The sequence below is a fragment of the Phalacrocorax carbo genome, chromosome 3, assembly GCF_963921805.1.
Source record: "Phalacrocorax carbo chromosome 3, bPhaCar2.1, whole genome shotgun sequence".
NCBI lineage: Eukaryota > Metazoa > Chordata > Aves > Suliformes > Phalacrocoracidae > Phalacrocorax > Phalacrocorax carbo.
In genome coordinates, this window is record NC_087515.1 from 129,142,000 (window position 1) to 129,163,579 (window position 21,580).

The 21,580-nt window shown below is 50.6% G+C and overlaps 1 protein-coding gene across 9 annotated transcripts in view; it reads left to right on the forward strand.

Moving 5' to 3' along the window:
* DTNB (dystrobrevin beta) overlaps positions 1-21,580 on the forward strand; it is a 217,857-nt gene that overhangs the window by 149,560 nt on the left and 46,717 nt on the right. For 6 of the 9 annotated variants that reach the window (XM_064448417.1, XM_064448409.1, XM_064448410.1 and 3 more), the window contains 2 exons: positions 767-863; positions 7,653-7,673. In XM_064448417.1, the coding sequence (XP_064304487.1) occupies positions 767-863; positions 7,653-7,673 (118 nt within the window). The remainder of the gene's footprint in view (positions 1-766; positions 864-7,652; positions 7,674-21,580) is intronic. The other 3 variants (XM_064448411.1, XM_064448414.1, XM_064448416.1) reach the window with 1 other exon arrangement.

Sequence of the window (21,580 nt, forward strand, 5' to 3'; positions counted from 1 at the left end):
ATACTTCACAGCCTTTTAAGAACCAGTATAAAACCAAGCCAAGTCTGTTATGTAGTCTCAGCAGTTTTCTGCTTGGGGTGTATGAATTTCTCCTTATATTCTCCTTGTATTAGTCACCTCTTTATTTTTTTTTAATCTAAAATAAAACCAAAGAGTCATAGTCCCTTAAATATTTCAGAGATAGGCATCTGTAGAAATACAGGGGTTTTCTGATGCCAAGGAGAGGGAAGGTCACTTACTGTCTCCTTTTCTTGTTACCTGGGTTCTGGAACAGCAAATATGTCAAAGATTAAACGTCACGTTGGTGGACAGAAATAGCTCTGCCGAGCCTCCACCCAGGCAGGTGATAGCTTTTCCTTTCCAAACGTCTGCAGCCTTTTCTCTCTTTTTTGGTTTTTTCCCTCTCCCCGTCTGTCCTCCCGTAGGTCATTCTGGCTTGTCTGAAAGCTCTGCAGGATGCCTGGGCCTGACGTTAAGTGAGGTCTTAAAACGAAGAAAAAAGTGGGCTCTTTTCCCTCAAAACGCAGTGCTCGTGAAAAGGGCTTCCTGCTGCCAAGGTGCTGAGTGCAGATTTCTGGGTTTCAAGTGAAAAGCCTGCTTGTTATGTATAGGTTTCCTGGTCAGTGCTTTGCTCTATTTTTCTTAAGCTGGAAGCAGGGGGCAGTGATGAAAACCAAAGGCACGGTTGTACAGGTGAACTTCCTGAAGGGGTTTTGAAATACCCAAAGTTTATTTTCTGACTCTTTCTTTCATGTACCTTGAACAGACAGAGGAAGGATGAATTGGAGCAGAGGATGTCTGCACTGCAAGAAAGCAGAAGAGAACTGATGGTGCAGCTGGAAGGGCTGATGAAACTGCTCAAAGTAAGCCACCTCCTGTCAGAAATGTAGCCCGTCCTTCTCTTCCCCAGGTCTGGGATTCACTGGTGCTGCTCTGAGACGCCCGCTTCGCTGTCGCACCGGTATAAACACTTCACGAGGAGCAGAAGGAATCTGCAAAAAGTCATTTCCAGTCTGGCTCTGTGCGTCGGTGCAGATGGTTAACGGGTTTTCAGGTTCATAGGCCGCTGCTTTGGTTAAAATATCAAGAACCCGTCAGATTTGGAAAGCTTTAAGGAGGTGTGAGATTTGGTAATCAGCTGCGTGCTGTTCTGGGTACCAATTCAGTTCTTCCAACTTGAACTGGAAACTCTAGCTAGTGCAGGGCGGATCGCGAGCGCCCGGCGGCGCGGCGCGGTGTTTCGCTGACCCTGCAATGTCTGTGGCGCGTTGTGCTTGAGCGTGGCGGCGGCGCCGATCTGTAACGTGCGTTGCTGTTCGGGTTCCTGGTGAGAGCGTTATTACTTTTTATGGAGCCCTGGTAGAGCTGAGCTCATGGTTGATGACTATAGTCTGAAATACTATGATGTGTATACTATTTAAAGATTCTTTCCAATCTTTAAATTGGGCAAGAGCCTCTTTATGAAGCAAATGGCAAAACATGGTCCTTAGTCAAAGAGGTTTTGGTCTGAGACAAGGTGCAGCGACGGTACTATAGGCAGTGGAAGAAGCGGGAGAGCGATCGCAGCAATGACACCTGCAGGAGCAGCGCGGGGGGTTGTAGATCAGCTACAGGCACAACTTGATAGTTCCAGAAAAATTCAGAGCTGTCGGCACTTGAAAGTGATAATGAATTCACATCGCTCGTAAGTCTGAAGTGCAGTCGCTCTTCAGATTAGGCTTGGGTTCTGGAGTAGGAATGTATCTGCAAGAGGCTATGATCAAATACTCCTCAGAGGTGCCTGTTTTTTATTTAGTTCCCCTGGCACATCGCTAGGATCCATGTTTGGGAAGTACTTTTTTTTAAGCCAGTGGTTCTGCACACGGTAATTGTTTTCCTGTTCAGCCTGTTAATGTCTGTCTCCTAAAAATTTGAAGACAATCACTTGCTAAATTCACCTGGATTTCTTCAGACACTAAGTCTAAGTTGAAGTGTCCTTCTAAGTCCTTCTAAGTCTCTGAAACCCTAAGTTGAGGTGTCCTTTTAAGTCCTTCTAAGTCTCTGAAAATGGGCATCCAAGACTGAATTACACATTTAGGAAAGTAGAAAAAGTTGTTGCGTCAGAGCCAGTTTGTTTCTTTGTGGTTCAGATGACCAGTCTGAGCATTTTTCTCGCACACATTTGAGGAGCCCCTTTATAACAGAATTGGTTTGGACATCTGCTTTAATGTGGTGACAAGCTCTGATGGGAGTCTTCCGTAGACCCTATTATACTGAGAGCACTCGCAAGCCTTTACAAATTAATTCTCCCAAACTCGACCTGACGTAAGCGCTGTCATCGCGTTAGGGCGAACGGCTGTTCTCTCGGCTGGCCTGGCTTTCTGCTCTTCTTCCTCAGAAGCCCGCTACCGTGGGCCCGTGCAACGTGCGGGCTCCAGAGCAACCCGCAGAGCTTTGCCCTCCCCGGGGCGAGACGCGGGCGGGCGGCACGCCGGCCTCTTCTGCCCGCTTGGCCGTCATGCTCCTCTCCCAGCTGCCCAAAGCGCGTGTGGAGCCTCTTGCCCGACTGGCTGGACGCGTGAGCGTGGCGTTGCGCGGCGCAGCGGAGGACGTCGGCGCCAGGAACACACCGAGGAGAGCGCGGAGGGTGCCGCGGGACATCGCAGGGGAAGAGCGCACGAGCACGAGCGGCAGCGGCTGCGACTGGGGAGACGTAGGGGGGAGGCGGGAGGATTGCAGCAGCGGGAAGGGAGCCACAACTGACTCACATGTGATAAACTAATGTTTTTAGGAACCATTCGCTGAGTTGAATCATGCAGTTCAATCCTGAGCTTGACATAAGCTTTAATGACATCTTCTAGGCTTCTTATACAGAAGGTTAGTTGAGAAGGTGGCTCTTACTAGACTTTTCATTTATAAATCTAGCGTCTTTTAGTTAACTCCCCCAGTTCTTGAAATTGTTTCAAAGCCCTACGGGCAAATAGGACTGCATATAAGGAGACGCTTCTTCCCCATGAGGATGCTCAGGCCACAGAGCAGGGGCCCAGAGAGGCTGCACCTCCATCCTTGGAGGTTTTCAAGACCCAACTGGATGGGCCTCAAAGAAACCTGCTCTGAGATTCACTTGACCCTGCTCTGGACTTGACACCGCCTGAGGTCTCTTCCAACCAGAATTATCCTGTGAGCCCGCGACCGCGTGATTATTTGGTTCTACATGTTGCATAATATGGCTCTTTGCTTTTCCCCTTCTTAGCTTTCTATGGAGCCTGGCAGCTTCCCTTTGATTAAAGCATCTTCCAGAAAGACATCTGTTCTTAAACTGAAGAAATCAAAAATGGAAAATTCACTGCCAATGCAAATTTGCTTGCACAGATCAAAATTTATGCCTCATTTTCAGTTTTAATGTATTTAGCTTCAGTTTACGCCCATTGGCTTTGGTACATGTGGTTCTCCCTCCATTAAATTAAGGAGTACTTTAGCACCCCTGGTTTTTTTCCTACGCAGCTACTTACTCATCTCAGTGAAGGCACTTCTCAATCTTCTTTGCTAAATCAGTTAAACAGGTAGAGCTTTTCTGAGCTTGTCACAATACTGTACTAAAGTTGGGGGGGTTTTTTTGTGGTTGATTTCTTTGCTTTCTCCAGATTTTTAATACAATTTTTTTTAAATTGGGAAAAAACCAAACCCTATGTTGAATTCTTCTCTGAATCTTAGCAATGCTGCACGGGGAGTTACAGGAGGAGTTTCATTGCTCTTCATCACTATTTTCCTTTTTGTGCCGTTCTGCGCCGGTGAGTGCTTTTTGAAAGCTGTCGGTTATGCGGATCTTACTCCCTGTCAAGGGCTTTATTTATTTCGTACAGCTCTAACGGGTTAATGACAATGTGTTACAAGTTTGGCCTCTAAAGAAACCGCAGATATGAAAATATACTTCATCTGTGCCAGTCCTTTAGAGGCCAAACTTGAAATACATCCAAATAACAAAATCAGATTTATTTGGCAAGACCTCTTTTCCGTGAAGTTATAATGCTTCATATATCACTTATTAGTTGAGTCTTATATCAGCATTTCTGTTACTTTGAATAAATTAATGACAGGGTAAGACGCTTATGCTTATTTAAGTCGTCTCACCTCCCTTTCTGAATATCGGCGCAATACAGCACATTCCAGTCCTGGGTATTCCAAGATCTATTAAAAATTACCTTCACTGGACCGGATAACTCCTCATGTAATTATTTTAAGAATCCCAGCCACAAGATACCCAGGCCTGCTGATCTAAAAATACTTTTTCTCATAGATACCTTTTAACACCTTTTCTCATTATTAGTGGAAAGTAGTTCACCGTTTCCTGATAGAAACTACAAGGGGAAAGTACTGTTAGTCAAACACAGAACAGAAATACTGATTCCTCCTCCCATATTAAGAATTTTGCCATGACTGTCAAGAAGCAGTGTACGCCACCTCAAGGCTTTGTTCTGTTTCTGATATTTGCGTTCATCTCAAAGTCTCGTTTTTGGTGGCTTTAGCCCTGCCAGACATGAATTTTTCCCGCAAGGTTTTAGCTTCTCTCATCATTGGGTGCACTTCAAAAATTTTCATTTATAATTTATATCAGCTGTTAAGCTTTTATGGTTTTTTCCATTTTCTTATGCAGTATTTTTTACATTTTTAATGCTGCCTTCACCGTTTAGAGCTGGATTCAGCTTACCTAACTTCAGTTATCTGGAAGTTTGGTACCTCAGCCCCCTCTGCGAAATAACAGAGAGAGACGAAAGCCTATATTTGGAAGGACGTGGCTGTTCTCTGGAGGCTGTTCCCAGGGCGAGCCGTGCTGTGATAGTTGGCCTCAGAGCAGAGAAAGGCCCCCGACTGTTTGTTGCTAGTGCAGGGGCAGTCAAAACCCTGTGGTCAGTGTCCTGATGTCTGTCAGCCCTCACGGTGACCTACCCACGCCGTCGGAATATAGAGTCAAGGTTGGCTTTTGCGGCGAGTGTCCTTCCACACCTTACTGCCAACGTGTGTTGACGCTCCTGCAGGAGGTTTCAGTTACAGGAATTTGATGGTGGGTTTCCCCGAAGGAGAAGTTCTGGTCCTTCATCTCTTCACTAAGTGCTGTCATTGTCATCTTCTGCCATGGCGTCCCACGCACTTGCGAGGCCCCGGCTGTATCTGTCCGGGCGAGCCCGTTAGTGCCCGGCAGCGTTCCTTGGGCAGGACCCACCCGTACCCGCTCTGCTGGTGGTGTGGTCGCTGACGTGCCTTTGGATCAGAGCTTTCCCAAACCATCTCCATCCACCACCCAGGTGGTTGTCAGGCACCCAGACCCGTTCCAGGGCCGGCAGTTTGGATAAGGGCACCCTGATCGGGGTGACAAGGGTTTTTAACAGCGAGGATGTGTGCAGATCATGCCAGAGAACAGGCCCTTGCACAATTTCGCTTAATTCTGTAGCCTCCGAGTCTGCAGGGCTGCTGCAGTGGCCGCCGTAGGGCTCCCGCTGGCTGCTAATCTCTCGGCCTCCCGGCTGCTGGTCTTCAGTTAAGCAGATGGAGCCCCTTGCACGCAAGAGGCGGGCTGTCCGTCTGGGCGGAGCGGTGCCCACTGACCCGTCAGTACTGTCATCAGTGACTTTCTTCCAAGATTTTTTATCTTCTTTTCCTCATCCAGGCGGTTGGCTTGGCTTTCCCTTTTCTCCTGAAGCCTTCTATAAGACACCCAGTGCCATTAGCTGACATTCTTCTAATAAGTAGTCGGCAGTGCTGATCGTCTGCCTTCTTGCAGCTTTTGCTTTCAGTACACGGATATTTGGCAGCCGTATCCCATTTCACTTTTTCCATTTCCTCAATGGTAATTTCCGCACTAGCTGATTTGATGATTTATCTAATAACTGCTCAGTCCTTCTAGCAAAGCTCCACGCCTCCTGAGATTTTTTTTTCACATCTGTAGTTAATGCTAAAGCCTCATTTTTCAAACTAACAACTTTTTTTGTAGAGTGGAGATCGTTTAAGATCTTTTCCCGGGCCTGGCTTACCATCCGGGCCTGCGAGCCCCGGTGCCGGCTGGAGGAACTGGGAACACGTGGGGGTGTGGGGAGGGCAGCGCTGGCCTCCGCAGCTGATGCTGAGCCGTGGTTCGGTGGGGCCGTACCCTACCTCTGCTACCTCAGTGCCGAAACACACACCTGAAGGAACACCAAGTCTTGGGAGAAAAAAACCAAAAATACCTGCTTGGAAGCTTGGGCTTCTCTGCACTCATTCCCAGATGCCTCTGTAGGGCCCCCTTGCACAGGTAGGAAAATCCCTTTTAGTACGGTGGTCAGTGAGAAGAATCAGCTCTAACTTATGGGGCAGGTTCAGGTTAATCCTGCTCAGACTGGAAATAAATGCGGGAAGATGAATAAATGAGTTCATGGATTTCAAGGCCAGAAGGAGCTTTTATTCCATGAATTTTAATTCCATGACCTGAATTTCTGGGGAGATGTGCTTACCAGTGGTCGTGCTGCCCTCTGCACTGGCAGGCCACGCAAGGCCACCGTTGGAGGGAACATACACTGGTGCCCAGGAAAAGCTGTAGTTGCTCTTTTTGTGTATGTGAGAGTCACCAAAAACATGCTGCCAGCCTCTCTTTTAATGCACGGTGTTGCTACCCGCACCACAGCTCCTCCACACAGCCGAGCCCACAGACGGCCCAGCCCGCAGGACTCGTGATGGTTGTTATAGATGCGAGGGCAAAATCCATGAAAACTTTTGAATTATGAAAAAAAACTCTTGACTACGTGATGTTTTGCTCATTCCCAGGGACGCTCGTATAGTCAGAACGTCACCCCACTGCCCGGCAGGATCACAGTGCATGTTTCTCTGATTCAAAAGAAGATAAATTCATCCATATTCCACCTTTTTGGGTCTTCCAAATTAGTAGTGATCCGTACAGACAGACGTTGCACTGCAACCCAGGAATTCGTTTCTCTGCATCTTTGTCCTTGCTCCGCGCCTTTGGTGCTTTTGCCTCCCAGCTTCTCCCCTCCCGTTCCAGACCCGGTTGCCCACCGCTCGTTGATTTGCCCTTTTGAAGCCCACCTGCAGAGGTCCCGGCAGGGCCGGTGGTAACGGACATGTTTTGCCCAGAAAGGAGCCATTTTGCCTCTCGGGTTATGACAGTTTGGGTCTCTGTGACGGCAGATTTGTGCCCACGGGGAGCCGAATGCCGTGCCCCGGTTGCCCACTGCAGGGGGTATTTCCAGACCTCAGAGGATGGTAGGCTGATGCTTCTTGCCTTGGGGACAGCTAGGCAGGCACGCCCGAGCTGGCGTAGGACGAGAAGCCAGCAAAGGTTCTGCATGAAAGAAAAGATACCCACTGGCTATCCTACGTGATAACCGAGCTGTCCGTGCTGTGGTATCCATCCCGTCCGGTCGACTTTCGCCAACGCTGAAGGCCATTTTAGGCAAGAGTCTTCTTTTGAGACTGGAAGAGATGACGCCTTTGCTCCCCCCCCCCACGGCCACTGTGTCTAACATCCTTGTTTCCTTTCGTGCCTGCAGATGTTTCTACAATTTGCCATGTTCTGTTCTTCCGTGGGGTCTGTTGTGTATTTTGTGTCTGTATGTTTCCTTTTCATATGATAATTAATCTATCCTGTTTCTCTCTTCACCTTTTTCTTTTGCCAACGTTTATAGGAAGAAGAGCAAAAGCAGGCAGTAAGTTGGCTTCACTTTGTAGGTGATCTAACTCTTTTTTCTTTCTGCATGCAAACAATTTCCTGTTAATTGGCTTGTACGTGAACAAACCATGGGGATGTGGGGTCTGTCTCACTTGTAAATTTGAAAGCAGCCTTCATCAGTTTGCAGTAGAGCATGTTTTTGTATATGTCCTTAAAGATATTCTCTCTGCCTTTCAAATTAAGTTTATTGCTATGGGTACACAACTGGTGGCTGTATTCATTAGGTTTTCATAGAATTGTGCATGGCCATCCAGGGTTGAAAATGTGGATTCTCAGCTGGCTTCATAATTTATTTTGCTGGAAATTCTTTGGAGTATTTTACATGCTAAGAAAGCTTTCTTGTCTCTTCAGGAATCTTTTAATTTGCCTCCTTGCCACATACAAGTCCATGCATGAAAACTAATTAATGACTTAATATTCTGGGCATGGATCCATATCATTCAGTCATGATATGGTCTCCTTGAATTAGTCCCAGTATGCTCATTGTAAACAGGATGAGTAAACTAACAAGAGACAAGAACGCATTTGCTTTGTTCCTGATTTTCATTTTCTCTGCCCGCCTGTGAAAATCTGAATCCTGTGTTAATTTCGGAATCCACTCCAGAGGGAGCCCTTTTGCTTTTCTCGGAAATAGCCAGATGTTCAATGTCTTCTCTCCAGCAGAACAAATTTTTCAGCATTTTCGAACACGGTTTTCTTTATACACAAAGCTTTAATGAAGATTAATCGTGTGTTTCCCATTGTTGGAGGGTTTTTACATGTTGTTTATCAGAGCCCCAAACTGGATATTGGATACATGAATTGGAAATTCTGGTGGCTTAGTTTTTGTAAGGAAATATCTATTTCTGGGTAACTTCTATTGCTGAAAATGCGTCAGTGCTACGTGTGCTGAAATTGGCTTTTGGTGACTCCTGTCATCAATTGAAAAAGAAGATGGTGGTAAGTGTGCGTCTTGTGTTGGAGCGCGGCGCACCCTTAGTGGATGCTGCCAGTGAAGATTTATCCCCGGGTTTGCTAAGGCACCTTGCAGAAATTCCTTGGCTTAGTGAAGGGACCAGGTTGCAGCATGTGGCAGCGATCTTCCAGGAATTTCCTGGAGGAAGGAAGGAAAACAAGACACCACCACCCCTGTCCTCCAACGTCTAACTGTGCAAGTGGAATGCTGTGCCGTGTATCGTTCTCTCACCCAGCGTCACTGCTACGAATAATCATCTGTGTGGAAATGCAGCATTATATTACGGTCGTTTTTCCTGTGCTGTGACGTTCATCTTGATTGTGGGTAAAGAAAAAGGGTAAATACGAGATCAAAGGAAGAATTTGCCCAATTTTACCTCCCTTCTTTCCCTGGAATGCTGTGCTAGTAGGAGGATAGGAGAGCCAAAACTGACTGCTAAAATAATGTCAACACATTGTTTCATGGCCCCATCCCAGTCTGTTGGAATCAATGGTGAATGAGCCAAAAAGGATTTGAGCCTCAAGAAGGCAGGTTTTGACCAACCAAAGGAGACATTACTGATGTGTAAGAATGGAAACTTTACATCCTTACGTTTGCACGGGCTGAAGTAGCTTGAAATTGCTCTCCCCTTAACTACAAAGGTGCCGCCTGAAAAAGCTGGAAGTCCCAGGATACAATGCTCCACTTGGCCGAGAAGCATACAGTCACAGAAATCACAGAAGAGCTGAGGTGGGAAGGCGGCTCTGGAGATCAGCTAGTCCACCCCCCCGTGCTCAGAGCAGGCGGCTCAGGAACTTGTCCCATCAGGTTTTGAGTATCTCCAAAGATGGAGACTCCACAGCCTCAGTAGGCAACTGGTTCTAGTGCTTCACCACCCTCTCCATAAGAAATGTTTTTCTTTATTTTAAAGCAGAATATCCTATATCTCCGTTCGTTGTCTGTATTTCCATTCCATTGCCTCTTGTCCTTTCACTGAATACCACCGAGAAGGGTCTGGCTCTGGTTTTTTACCCTCTTCCACCAGGGCTTTGTGTGCATTGATATGATTCCCTTGAGCCTCCTCTTCTTGAAGCTAAACAGTCACAGGTCCTTCATCCTCTCCTCATATGGTGGATACACTGGTTCCTTAATCATCTTTTTGGCTCTTCCTTGGACTTGCTCCAGCCTTTCTCCAAATCTTTCTTGTACTGGGTTGTCCAGAACTGGACCCAACACTCCAGATGCAGCCTCACCAGTGCTGAGCTGAGGGGAAGGATCACCTCCCTCGACCTGCTGCCAACGCTCTTCCCGACACAGCCCAGGATGCTGTTGGCTTTCTTTGCTGGAAGGGTACACTGCTGGCTCGTGTTCAGCTTCTCTGCAGGACCCGAGCGTCTTTTTCTGCCAAGCTGCTTTCCAGCCAGTCAGCCCCAGAGTGCACTTAATGCAGAGTTATCCCTTCCCAGGAGCAGGACTTAGCCCCTGTGTTGAACTTGATGAGGTCCCTATCTGCCCGTTTCTCCAGCTTCAAAATCCCTCTGAATGACAGCGCAACCATCTGGTGTATCGACCACTCCTCCCAGTTCTGTGCTGCCTGCAGACTTGTTGAGCGTGCGTGCTGCCCTGTCAGCCCGGTCATTACTGAAGATGTTAAACACTACTGGCTCCTCTATCAAACCTTGGGGCACACCACCGGCGATTGCCTCCAGCTGGGCTTCATGTGGTGGGTAACAACCCTACCCATCACACACCGTGTTGGTATCTGCCCTGTTCTGGGAGGGAGGTAATGGCATATCTCCAGCTTGAAGTCCAGAACTCATTGGACCATGCACTGGCTTCCAAATGTCTTCAGGAGTTCATGATCATCCATGTACTCCAATAACAGAAATACTTGATAAAGGGCTGAATGTCTGTGACAGTTAAAGAAACACAGCCAAGTGAAGAACTTGAAAAATATTATCAAACATCCCTTTGTTCTTGAGAACCTTGAGACCAGTGTTGGTGGCTCTAGTGTCGTTTATACACTCTACAAGTGTATAAAACACTACAGTAGCTAGGAAAGGGTCTACTGTGTGCTCAGCCAGCCCCATCCTCGTGTCTACAAGCATCTGGCTAGGAAAAAGAAGTTAGAGGAGAAGGGCCCAGTCTGGTTAGAACCTCACAAAGGTCTACAGGCTAGTCCAGGAACAGCAGGACCACATACGAGGGAACATGTGGAGCACCATCTGGGTCCTGTGGAAGAGAAGGCCCAAGTGTCTTAGTGATCTAAAGTGATGATCCTCTCAGTCCCTGATGAGATGGATTGGTTGTGTGGCGGCAACATGAATTTACACGAAGGGTTAGGGTAAATAACGGGTAGGATAACGATCGCTGAGTCAGGACTGGCAGCACATCGAGCAGTAGTGTCAGCATCCACGGTAGAAATTCCTGATTTCCCTTCACTGCTAAGGCTGCAAGTCCCATTCCACCTTCTCCATCTTGATAGTAAGATTTACAGAGATGGGTCAAAGAGGATCAGCTTTCTTGGCTGAGCTGGGCAGGGGAGAGAAAATATAACAAAAGGCTCATGGGTCGAGATAAGGACAAGGAGAGATCACTCACCAATTACCGTCATGGGCAAAACAGACTCATCTTGGGGAAATTAGTTTAATTTATTACCAATCAAATCAGAGTGAGGTAATGAGAAATAAAACCAAATCTTAAAACCCCTTCCCCCCACTCCTCCCTTCTTCCCAGGCTTAACTTCACTCCCAATTTCTCTACCTCATCCTCCCCAGTGGCGCAGGGGGATGGGGAATGGGGGTTGCGGTCAGTCCATCACATGTCATCTCTGCTGCTCCTTCCTCTTCAGGGAGAGGACTCCTTACACTCACACTCTTCCCCTGCTCCAGCCTGCCTCCTCTCTCCATGGGGCCACAGCTCCTGCCAGGAGCCTGATCCAGCATGGGCTTCCCACGGGGTCGCAGCCTCCTTTGGGCATCCACCTGCTCCGGTGTGGGGTCTCCACCGCTAACCCCACGGGCTGTGGGGGGACATCTGCCCCACCGCTAACCCCCACGGGCTGCGGGGGGACATCTGCCCCACCGCTAACCTCCACGGGCTGTGGGGGGATATCTGCCCCACCGCTAACCCCACGGGCTGTGGGGGGGACATCTGCCCCACCGCTAACCCCCACGGGCTGTGGGGGGGATATCTGCCCCACCGCTAACCCCCACGGGCTGCGGAGGGATATCTGCCCCACCGCTAACCCCCACGGGCTGTGGGGGGGATATCTGCCCCACCGCTAACCCCCACGGGCTGTGGGGGGGATATCTGCCCCACCGCTAACCCCCACGGGCTGCGGGGGGACATCTGCCCCACCGCTAACCCCCACGGGCTGTGGGGGGGGTATCTGCCCCACCGCTAACCCCCACGGGCTGTGGGGGGATATCTGCCCCACCGCTAACCCCCACGGGCTGCGGGGGGACATCTGCCCCCCCCGCTAACCCCCACGGGCTGTGGGGGGACATCTGCCCCACCGCTAACCCCCACGGGCTGCGGGGGGACATCTGCCCCCCCCGCTAACCCCCACGGGCTGTGGGGGGGATATCTGCCCCACCGCTAACCCCCACGGGCTGTGGGGGGATATCTGCCCCACCGCTAACCCCCACGGGCTGCGGGGGGACATCTGCCCCCCCCGCTAACCCCCACGGGCTGCGGGGGGACATCTGCCCCACCGCTAACCCCCACGGGCTGTGGGGGGGATATCTGCCCCACCGCTAACCCCCACGGGCTGTGGGGGGACATCTGCCCCACCGCTAACCTCCACGGGCTGTGGGGGGACATCTGCCCCACCGCTAACCCCCACGGGCTGTGTGGGGGATATCTGCCCCACCGCTAACCCCCACAGGCTGTGGGGGGGATATCTGCCCCACCGCTAACCCCCACGGGCTGTGTGGGGGATATCTGCCCCACCGCTAACCCCCATGGGCTGTGGGGGGACATCTGCCCCACCGCTAACCCCCACGGGCTGTGGGGGGACATCTGCCCCACCGCTAACCCCACGGGCCGCGGGGGGATATCTGCCCCACCGCTAACCCCCACGGGCTGTGGGGGGAATATCTGCCCCCCCCCGGTAATCCCCACGGGCCGCAGGGGGATATCTGCCCCACCGCTAACCCCACGGGCCGCGGGGGGATATCTGCCCCACCGCTAACCCCACGGGCCGCGGGGGGACATCTGCCCCCCCGGTAATCCCCATGGGCTGTGTGGGGGATATCTGCCCCACCGCTAACCCCCACGGGCTGTGGGGGGATATCTGCCCCGCTGCTAACCCCCACGGGCTGCAGGGGCACAGCCTGCCTCACAATGGTCTTCACCGGGGCTGCAGGGGAATCTCTGCTCTGACACCTGGAGCACCCCCTCCGCCTCCTTCGTCCCTGGCCTCGGTGCCTGCGGGGTTGTTCCTCTCACTCCTCTCTCCGGCTGCAATTCCGCAGGGGTTTTCCCCCTTCTTAAATCTGTTACCCCAGAGGTGCCACCACCATCACTGATGGGCTCGGCCTTGGCCAGCAGCGGGTCCGTCTTGGAGCCGGCTGGCATTGGCCCTATTGGCGATGGGGGAAGCTTCTGGCAGCTTCTCACAGAAGCCACCCCCACAGTCCCCCGGCTGCCAAACCCTTCCACGCAAACCCAGTACTGCCATCTCATTCGTTCTGCATTTAGCTGAGACAACGCAGGCTGTGTTCCAGGGGCGAAGGTGTCCAGGGTAGCACGGCCGTTTCGAACGCCTTGACTGTCATCGCCAGCCAGCTTTGCACCCAGAGCAGCAGGCACTGAACCTGGTGGGGAGTGATTGCGGCGCTAAGCTTTGAGTAGAGATCGGTGCTGCTCGTGGGAGGCTGGTGAGGCGTGACTTGGCTGCTGAGGTTACCACCAAGTGCCTACAGAAAACTGGCATCTCCAGCAAGCGACTAGGTGAGCACAGTGACATCTGAGAGACCAGACTCCGGTCACAAAAATGTCCTCAGAAGGCCTAGAAGCTAGGCCTAGTGTCTCTTGGCCAGTCTTGGTTAGAAAACCATGGCAAGCTGTAAGGGATTTGTATCAGGAGAGAGCCACTATTTTTGATCGTGATATTTACAAGAAAGTCCAATAACTTCTGTGCCCCGTGTCCAGAGCTGGTCTCCTGTCACCGGTTTGAACGTTTCTGCCCTGTCTTTGCCTTTGCAGGACCATCCCTTGGGATCAGTGGGGCCAGTCCTGGTCACACCCCTGAGGAACAGTGCATTGTGTAGAGGTATTATTCCAGTAATGGAGTATTAAGCCACATGTTATTCATAGTCCACCACGCTATTCTCTACTACTGCTAAGGCTGTTGAGTCCCAGCTAATAAAGATCTTTGCCAGCGTAGATCCTAATTTACAACAGGACCATTTTCATGTCACAGCTGGTGAGAGGCTTAAATAATCTGCTAAATGTTAAAACGTCTTTGTTTTAACACAAATGAGCAGCCATTGGAGCTGCACTCTTCAATATTCGGAAGAACGTTAAAGGAATTCACAAAGATGTACATCACATGTATGATGTCTTTGGCATGTAGTACAATTCATATAACAGATCCAGAAGAGCGTCAAGCGCTCATACTCCAGCACAAGAGACCTCCTCTAATGCCAAACAGGCACAGAAATGGCTTCACAGCAGAGGAGCTCACATGGGAGCGTTTAAACACTGAAATGGAAATCTTTTCCTTTCAGAAGATGGTGGGAACCATACGGATAGCAGAGCAGATTCAGCTCATGAATTTCGAGGTTATGTTACCAATCAGAAGAAGTGGACACGCTCCCACCCAGCAATCCTTGTGAAGTCATGGAAATCGTGGGAGGGTTGCTCCTTAACCCCATGGAGAGGGAGTCAGGAGTTCCTGCTTTCCTGCCGTCGTTCAGATGGAGAGTAGAGATGATACCTTTCGCTCAGCCTGAGCAGAGCAGGGGCAGCAGCGCACGTACCTTTAATGAGGCGAGCCTCTTACCCAACGGCGGCGGCGAAGCTGGGCCCAGGCAGCAAGCTAAGGTGATACCTGCGTCTCTTCCCGAGAGATGCAGACACGGAGTGGGGAATTCCCAACGGCGAAGAGCCCTGTAACAGCTGAAGAAGTCTCATCGTGTTGATATCCGAATCTGAGGCTGCTGTTCAGTTCTGCATCCATTTCTGCATCAGCCAGAGGTCCTGTACGCCTCTCCGGGGTGGGCCACTGTGATTCTGTGTGATTCTGTGATGCTATGTCTGGGTGACTCCCACCATCACGCATTTTAACATCATGCATTTTAAGATCACTTTACATGCACGTTAACATCATGCATTTTAACAAAGATAGGAGGAATTCCTCCTAGTGCCTCGACACCGCAGTCAGCTGCTCACGCCGCATGGCCTCGTTCATCTGCAGGGTGAGCCTCTGGACTCTGCGGGTGATTCGCAAACTCAGCACTGACGGCTCGTGTCCGCCGGCTCTAGCGCTAACGTGACCCGACCCGCTTGAATGACAGTCATTTATACTCATAACTGGAAAACTTCTCTGAAGTACGTGGAGGACCACCTTCTGGAGGGTGGGAGTGGACAGCCCAAGTAGCATAATACAGAATAAGACAAAACTGCCTATTCAGGATAAATTTAAGGAAGGGACTAAGTCTGGTTACCCACCTCGCTGGCCGCCCTAAATGCCTTCTCTGGTTAAGCTGACAAGTTTTGCAGCGTGCAGGCTCTGTCTGTGCTAGTAAATGCACATGGAAGGGTTCTCCAACGCTGAGGGCAACCGGCATGAGGATGCCTGCCTCCGTGCTAGCAGATTTGCTTGGCCTCCAGGACCTGGTGGCTGCGTGCAGTGTTGGGAGCGGTGCGCCTGGAACTGCTGGGGATGCGACGGCTGAGATGGGTCATAACCGTGCCAGGGAGCGTTCTAACACCCAGGTACTGTAAATTACCGTGTCCCAGTGCCAGAAACACTCCTGGGTATGGTTCAACTCACTAATATAGAGAGAGATAGCTTTAGACTAAGCCTTGAGTTGGTGCCTCCTCACTAAGAGCCATGTTCATGGACCTCCTGGAGGGTATCAAACCTAGAAAGGCTGCTGAAGGAGCCATTTAGATGTTAAAGATTTAAAGTCATGTAGGGAACCAGACCTCTGTACCCAGGGCGTTTATCTGTCAGTAGACATTTCGGAAGGGAAGGCTGGGCCTGTGCTGACACCAGCTGTTGGAGGTGAAGAAGACCTCTCCCTGCTCTTCAGTTGGCAGCGCTGCCCCTAGCAGTTGACTTTTTCGGGTACGAGGAGGAAGGCTTGGCAGGGAACAGCCATGGGTTACTTTCTTGGAAGTCTCTCTGCTCTGATGGATCACGCTGTCCTGTGGCGGCTGAGCGTCAGGTGAGAGACAAATCCCTGGCTGACGCGGTGGTGCTTCCTCTCGCCGTGGGATGAACGCACTGAAATGTAGACCGAGGTGTGGGGCTGGTGTCTGCGGAAGACCCGGGTTCTGCCTGAGGTGAAGGAAAATCCCTCTCCCCACACCAGCGGAGCGTTGGCGAGTTCCTCGGGGCTCACGCGGCCCTCCCCTGCCGCCCTTTGCCATCCGCGCCGAGCTCAGCGGGCAGAGCTAACAGGACCGAGCGCGGCTCGGTCAGCAGCAGAGGAAAGGGGGCTGCTGCTTGTGTTTCTAACGCTGTGTCTAGTGGACGGCGGAGGCCAAACCCTGCGGAAGCCTGCCAGAGCCTTCCCGAATTGACACAGACCTGCAGTGGTTGGGTCTGGTGGCTTGGCATAAGCCTGCTGCTGGAGGGGGGCAGTGGAGAGGTGCGGGAGCCGCTCCTCACGCTCGGCGGGGGACACGACGGCCTGTTGCCATCAGTCCAGAGGGGATCTGGTCATTCTGTCCCATTTTGGAGGGCTCACAAAGAGCACGAGGGGGTAAGTGCTGTCAAACACAAACTAAAACAGTAGAGAGCACGTAGATGTTTTGAATCCTGAATTGTAGTAACCAGAGATGTTTTCCAAAACAGCAGCTAGGAAAGTTGTCGGGGAGAAGGGTGGTTTTCCCTGTGCTCCCGCTGTCCCGTGGCGAGGTAACGGCCGTGAGGCAGAGTGGCTCTGCAGAGTCCCGCTCCATTCATGCCTTCCCTGAATCGCATTCCTCTCTACTTAATCACGTTTTGGATTGCACAGCTAGAAACAGGCAGGAGTTTGTTCAGTTTCTTGTCTTCCAAGCCTTCGCTGGGAGAGGCACATGTGCCAAGTCGCAGCTTTTAAGCCGCTACCATTTTTAACAAAGCTCTGCGCAAAAGCTTTGCAGCTACACTTGCTTTCGACGTGGAGGAAAGATATGCTTATCCGCTCTAACGTACTGCAACGCCAGCTGAAGGGGGTGGGTTTATTTTCTAAACAGATCCTCTGTCAAGGAGCCGCCCAGCGTGAAAATTTTTCAGTTCTTACCTTCTGGAGGTTTCTGTTTGTTTGCATACTCGTTTGTTTTAATGTGCGTTATTTGTGAAAAGAGGATTAGAAATGAAGCGCCGTTGGAGCGTTTACACCAGGGCGCGCGGTACTCGCACGCAGCAGTTCCGATAGATTTATCGTGGGCGGTTGTAAGGAAAGTCAAGGCTTGGTCGTGTGCCACGTGCTCAGAGGGGCTCCAGGAGCCCCAAGAGCTTTTTTCTGCATTCAGAATATTCTCCCCTCCCTCTGATGTCCCATTTTGATGTTAATAAATTTGAAACGCGGCGGCTGCAGGAGAGGCCCTTGCTTTGAGGAGGCACGTCGTACCGCCCTGGGCACGGCAGCGCTGCTGGCCGCTGGCCGTGCCGCCGCCGCGTGGCAGACGGGAGGGTGTTGAGGTGCGTTTCACTGGGGCGGAGTGGCTGGTTCACACCCCGCTTTGGTTGCTGTTCCCACCCACAGGCTCCTGCGCCGTTGCAGAAATGGGAAAGCCGTCCCATCCCAAGAGACCCTCTGCCCCAGGGAGCGGGGGCTCGGGGCACAGCTTTGGAGGGAGGTGGTGTGTAGGAAAGAGGGTGAATATGTAATATATAATGTAGTATATAATGTAGCGCCTGTTTTGTGGGTTTCTTAGAACCATAGAACGGTTTGGGTTGGAAGGGACCTTTAGAGGTCATCTAGTCCGACCCCCATGTTCTTCAGGACAGCTAAATACAGCCAGTTCTCCCTTATTTCTGCAGTGGACCCTGGGGCGCCCCGGGCACCAGAAGAGCCCAGGTCTTGCAACGGGGAGGTGGTGCGGAGGCAGCCCCGTGCCCTAGCACTGTGCCGCCCTCCCCAGTGCAGGTCCAGCGCCCGTCCTGCCGGCTGCGGGCGAGCTCCAGCAGAGCTCCTGGGGTGCTCCTGCACTCCCCGGGAAGCCCAGGCTCGCAGGGGCTCCTTTCGCACCAGCCTAGCACAGGAGCCAGCTCAGGCATCGCGATGCGCCCCAGCAGATAAACGTGGAGATCGGGGGAGCTGCTGCAGAAACTGTGGCTTTGCTCAGACTTAGCTTGGGTCTGACCTGCTGGGACTAATAATGCATTAGACCCCAGCTGCTTGCTGCAGAACCGCAAGCACCACCGCACAGCACCCAGCTCTGGGAGCTCCGCACCAGGGCTCCCAGGCTGGACTCAACCAGAGTGAATCCAAAGCAGCGGTCAGCACGCAAGAGCGTCATCTCTACAAGCCTAAACTTGCCTTGGATGCAGAGGTGCATGGCAGCGGTGCTCGAGCTCATAACCACCGCCCGATCTGAGCTGTCTCCGCATGGGTGACATGACCAAGCCGTAGTCGGGACGATGGCCCAGAGACCGCAGAGTAAGAACAGTGTCCGAGCACGGGCTCTCGGTTTGGGGCGTACTAACAACGGCTTTATTCTGCGAGTCGCTTCTATGAGAAATCTTGCTTCTTGGCAGTTTACTAATACGTTTCAAATACCCAGATATGCTTGCCAAATGCCCAGGGTTCAGCTTTACAATAAGCTGTCCTAGACAGCAAAGTCAGCTTGAAACATTCCTTTTCCTGCGCCGGTGTTCACCACTCCAGCAATTATGTCCATGCAGTTTTTAAGGGCCACGGTACAAATCAGAGCGCTGAAACTGCCCTACTTGAAAACAGCATCCCTAGAAAAAAGATGAAGCCAGGAGCTCTCGTAACTACACCTTCATTGACCTCTGAGGACTACTGACCCGGGCTGGAAGAGGCTGGATGCCATTCCTGAGGTTGACCTTTTTGTGGCAATCGTTTAAACCCCATGGTACCAAACAGGCAGTGAGCACCTGCGGTTCGGGAGGTGCAGCGACGGACGTGGTAAGGTACGTGCCCCTTCGGAGCAGCAAGAGAAAAGGATAGTTTGTAGGATCAGGATCAAGAAGGTGATAAAGGGTGACGAGCAATGTCTGTCCAGAGTCGGTGATTATTTAGAACCAGGAATTCAGTGCTTAAGCTTATCCTGTAGGAATATTTCATCGGTCACCATTAAAGAGCTCGTATACAAGGTCAGAGTGGGTTGGTTTTTTTGTTGAAGACTTTCTCCCACATCATGGGTGTTTCTGGCCTTTCTCACTTGTTCATGAGAATTGAGTGGTGTGTTGGTGGTATTTTTCGTTTCACATAGATGTTTCCACCAAAGCATTTGTTGCCACATTTTGGGATAGATGTTCATGAGCCTAAAGATGTTGTGTTTCCGTTGCGGAGATACCATTAGGATGACTGGGGAGATGTACGACAAGGATTTGCATTTGTTTTGGCAAGATATAATTTCGCTTGGTGTTTGTTTGGTCCCTAAGAAATGCGATGCTGATGATGAGTTTGGCAAGACTGAAAGCTAGAAGACAGAATTCTGAAAAAATTTAACCCTGTTTTCTTTGAGCATGGACTGTAACTGGTTAAACGATTACCCTATAGAGTCCAGGATGTGAAACATGTATTGCTTCCCTGCTGAATTTCATAGCCATGCTGACTCTTTGAAAAAACAATTTTTCCTTCACTTTGTAGCCGAGGACCTGCTCTAGTATGTAAATAAGCTTAAGTGCAGACAGCGCGTGCGCCCCCCTCCTTCAGGATACGACCCAGCCTAACACTTAATTCTCTGCAATTACTGACTCCTTCTACTGTGCTGCAGCACTGGGTTGGCACCCAAATACAGCGGATTGATGCCATAAATAGGGGATACGCTTCGCTTTCCCACAGCGTGTCAATCTTAACCAAGCTACGTAGCCGTACATTTTCACATCTCTCTGGATTCAGTTGAGTGTGTCCATTTCAGAGGCAGGGAAAGCTGATGCTTTCTTAGACATTCAAGACTCTCCAACAAGATGTTGATGAAATTCAAATGAGAGCAGTTGCCTGTATCCTGGCTGTCACTTCTAGAAAGGATTGCTTCTCATACGCAATCATGGAAAATACGGCAGAAGCCCGCGTTGGAGCCGCGGATGCCGTAACTGCATCCCGAAGCACTGCCGGCTGTACGCCTTGCAGGAGCGCCGTCCGTCCACGTAGCTGACCTGCAGACGTTCAGTAGGGTGGAAGGTGTGTAATGCTGTTAATGCCCAGTAATTTGATTGCACAGAAATTAATACTAAACGTGTTCCTCTGTGTGCATCTGTAATACTTTCCCTCCTATCATCATCCAAGCCTAGAAGGGTAATCAAAGCCACATGAAGGACATCTGGATCCAGTGTTGGTTTATATGGCACCTGGCCCTTATTAATAGTAATGAGGAAATGGCAGTTTGGGATTTCTTGACCTCACATGAAATTCATTTCACTGGGCAAAGGTTGCTAACAGATGGCAGCAATTTGGGGCTCGTTTCATCATCTGTTACACAGGCTTTATTGCTCCACTTCGGCCCTTTCCTTTGTAAGGAGCTATCCCTTTTTCCACCTTGTCTCTTTATAAGGGTTGTCTTTTTCAAAGGGAGTCCTGAAACATCTTGTTAAAGCATGTTATATGCAGCACAAGGGCTTAGGAATGGTCTGATACGACAAAATGATCCCTCTGAGCATAAATCACTCTTTTACTAACTGTGTTGTAAACTTTTATCTTTTTGAAGTTGGTAGTTTCTTCTGAGGTACTGGCCTCGCTCCAATTTGTTCTTTATTTCCCCAGCCCACAAGTACACTTTTGCACTCCCGGCTTGGAGCGAGCGAAAGGGCTTTGAGAAGCCTCAGCCCCGTAACTGTGGACACAACGCGCGGTCTCACACCAGCGCGCGTGTCACGGGAGCCTAACTCGATCACGTGCCCCGGCGAGCTGCGTGCCAGCGAGCCTGCTTTTGACGAGCGCGTAACACCTATAGAGGGGGGGTTGCCTTTTCATTTTGGCGGCGACCTGGCTGTTGTCACGTCGGTCTTGATTCGGTTGCCCGTGAAAAGCGTCCCTGGTGGAGCGGCTGAGAGGAGATCTTTGCAGGGCTTGCTCTAGCTTGTTCGAGGGTTGGCTGGAAGGTGGCTGGGTGGCCTGCTGGCCGGCCGTGGAGCTAGTTGCCAAACGGGACCGTTTGTGGTGCTCCTGAAAGGGTAAAACCTTTGAGCTGTGTGGTTTCGCTTTACCTTTTTTTTTTTTTTTTGTAGTTACAGCTGATGTGAAGCATGCTAGAAGGAAGGTAAAGAACCTGGAAAATACAGATGCAGTGCTGTTTAGTATTAAAGAAATATTATGAATTCAAGACCTTGGAAACGATGAGGTTCAATATTTCCTTACTCAGATGTTATGTTAGCCATTATCATGATAGCTTCCTCTTGTACGGTGATGGCTACTGCACTGCAACAACATGTATTTACAACCTAGCTATCAAAAAACTTCAAATCATCAAACACTGGTGTAAATATTACACTGTACTACAGAAATGAAAAAAAAAACCATACCTGCAATCAATTTATCTGTAGTGCTAGCTCAGAATAGTCTTACCTAAGAGCCTGACTGTATGAAATATCTGTTCCA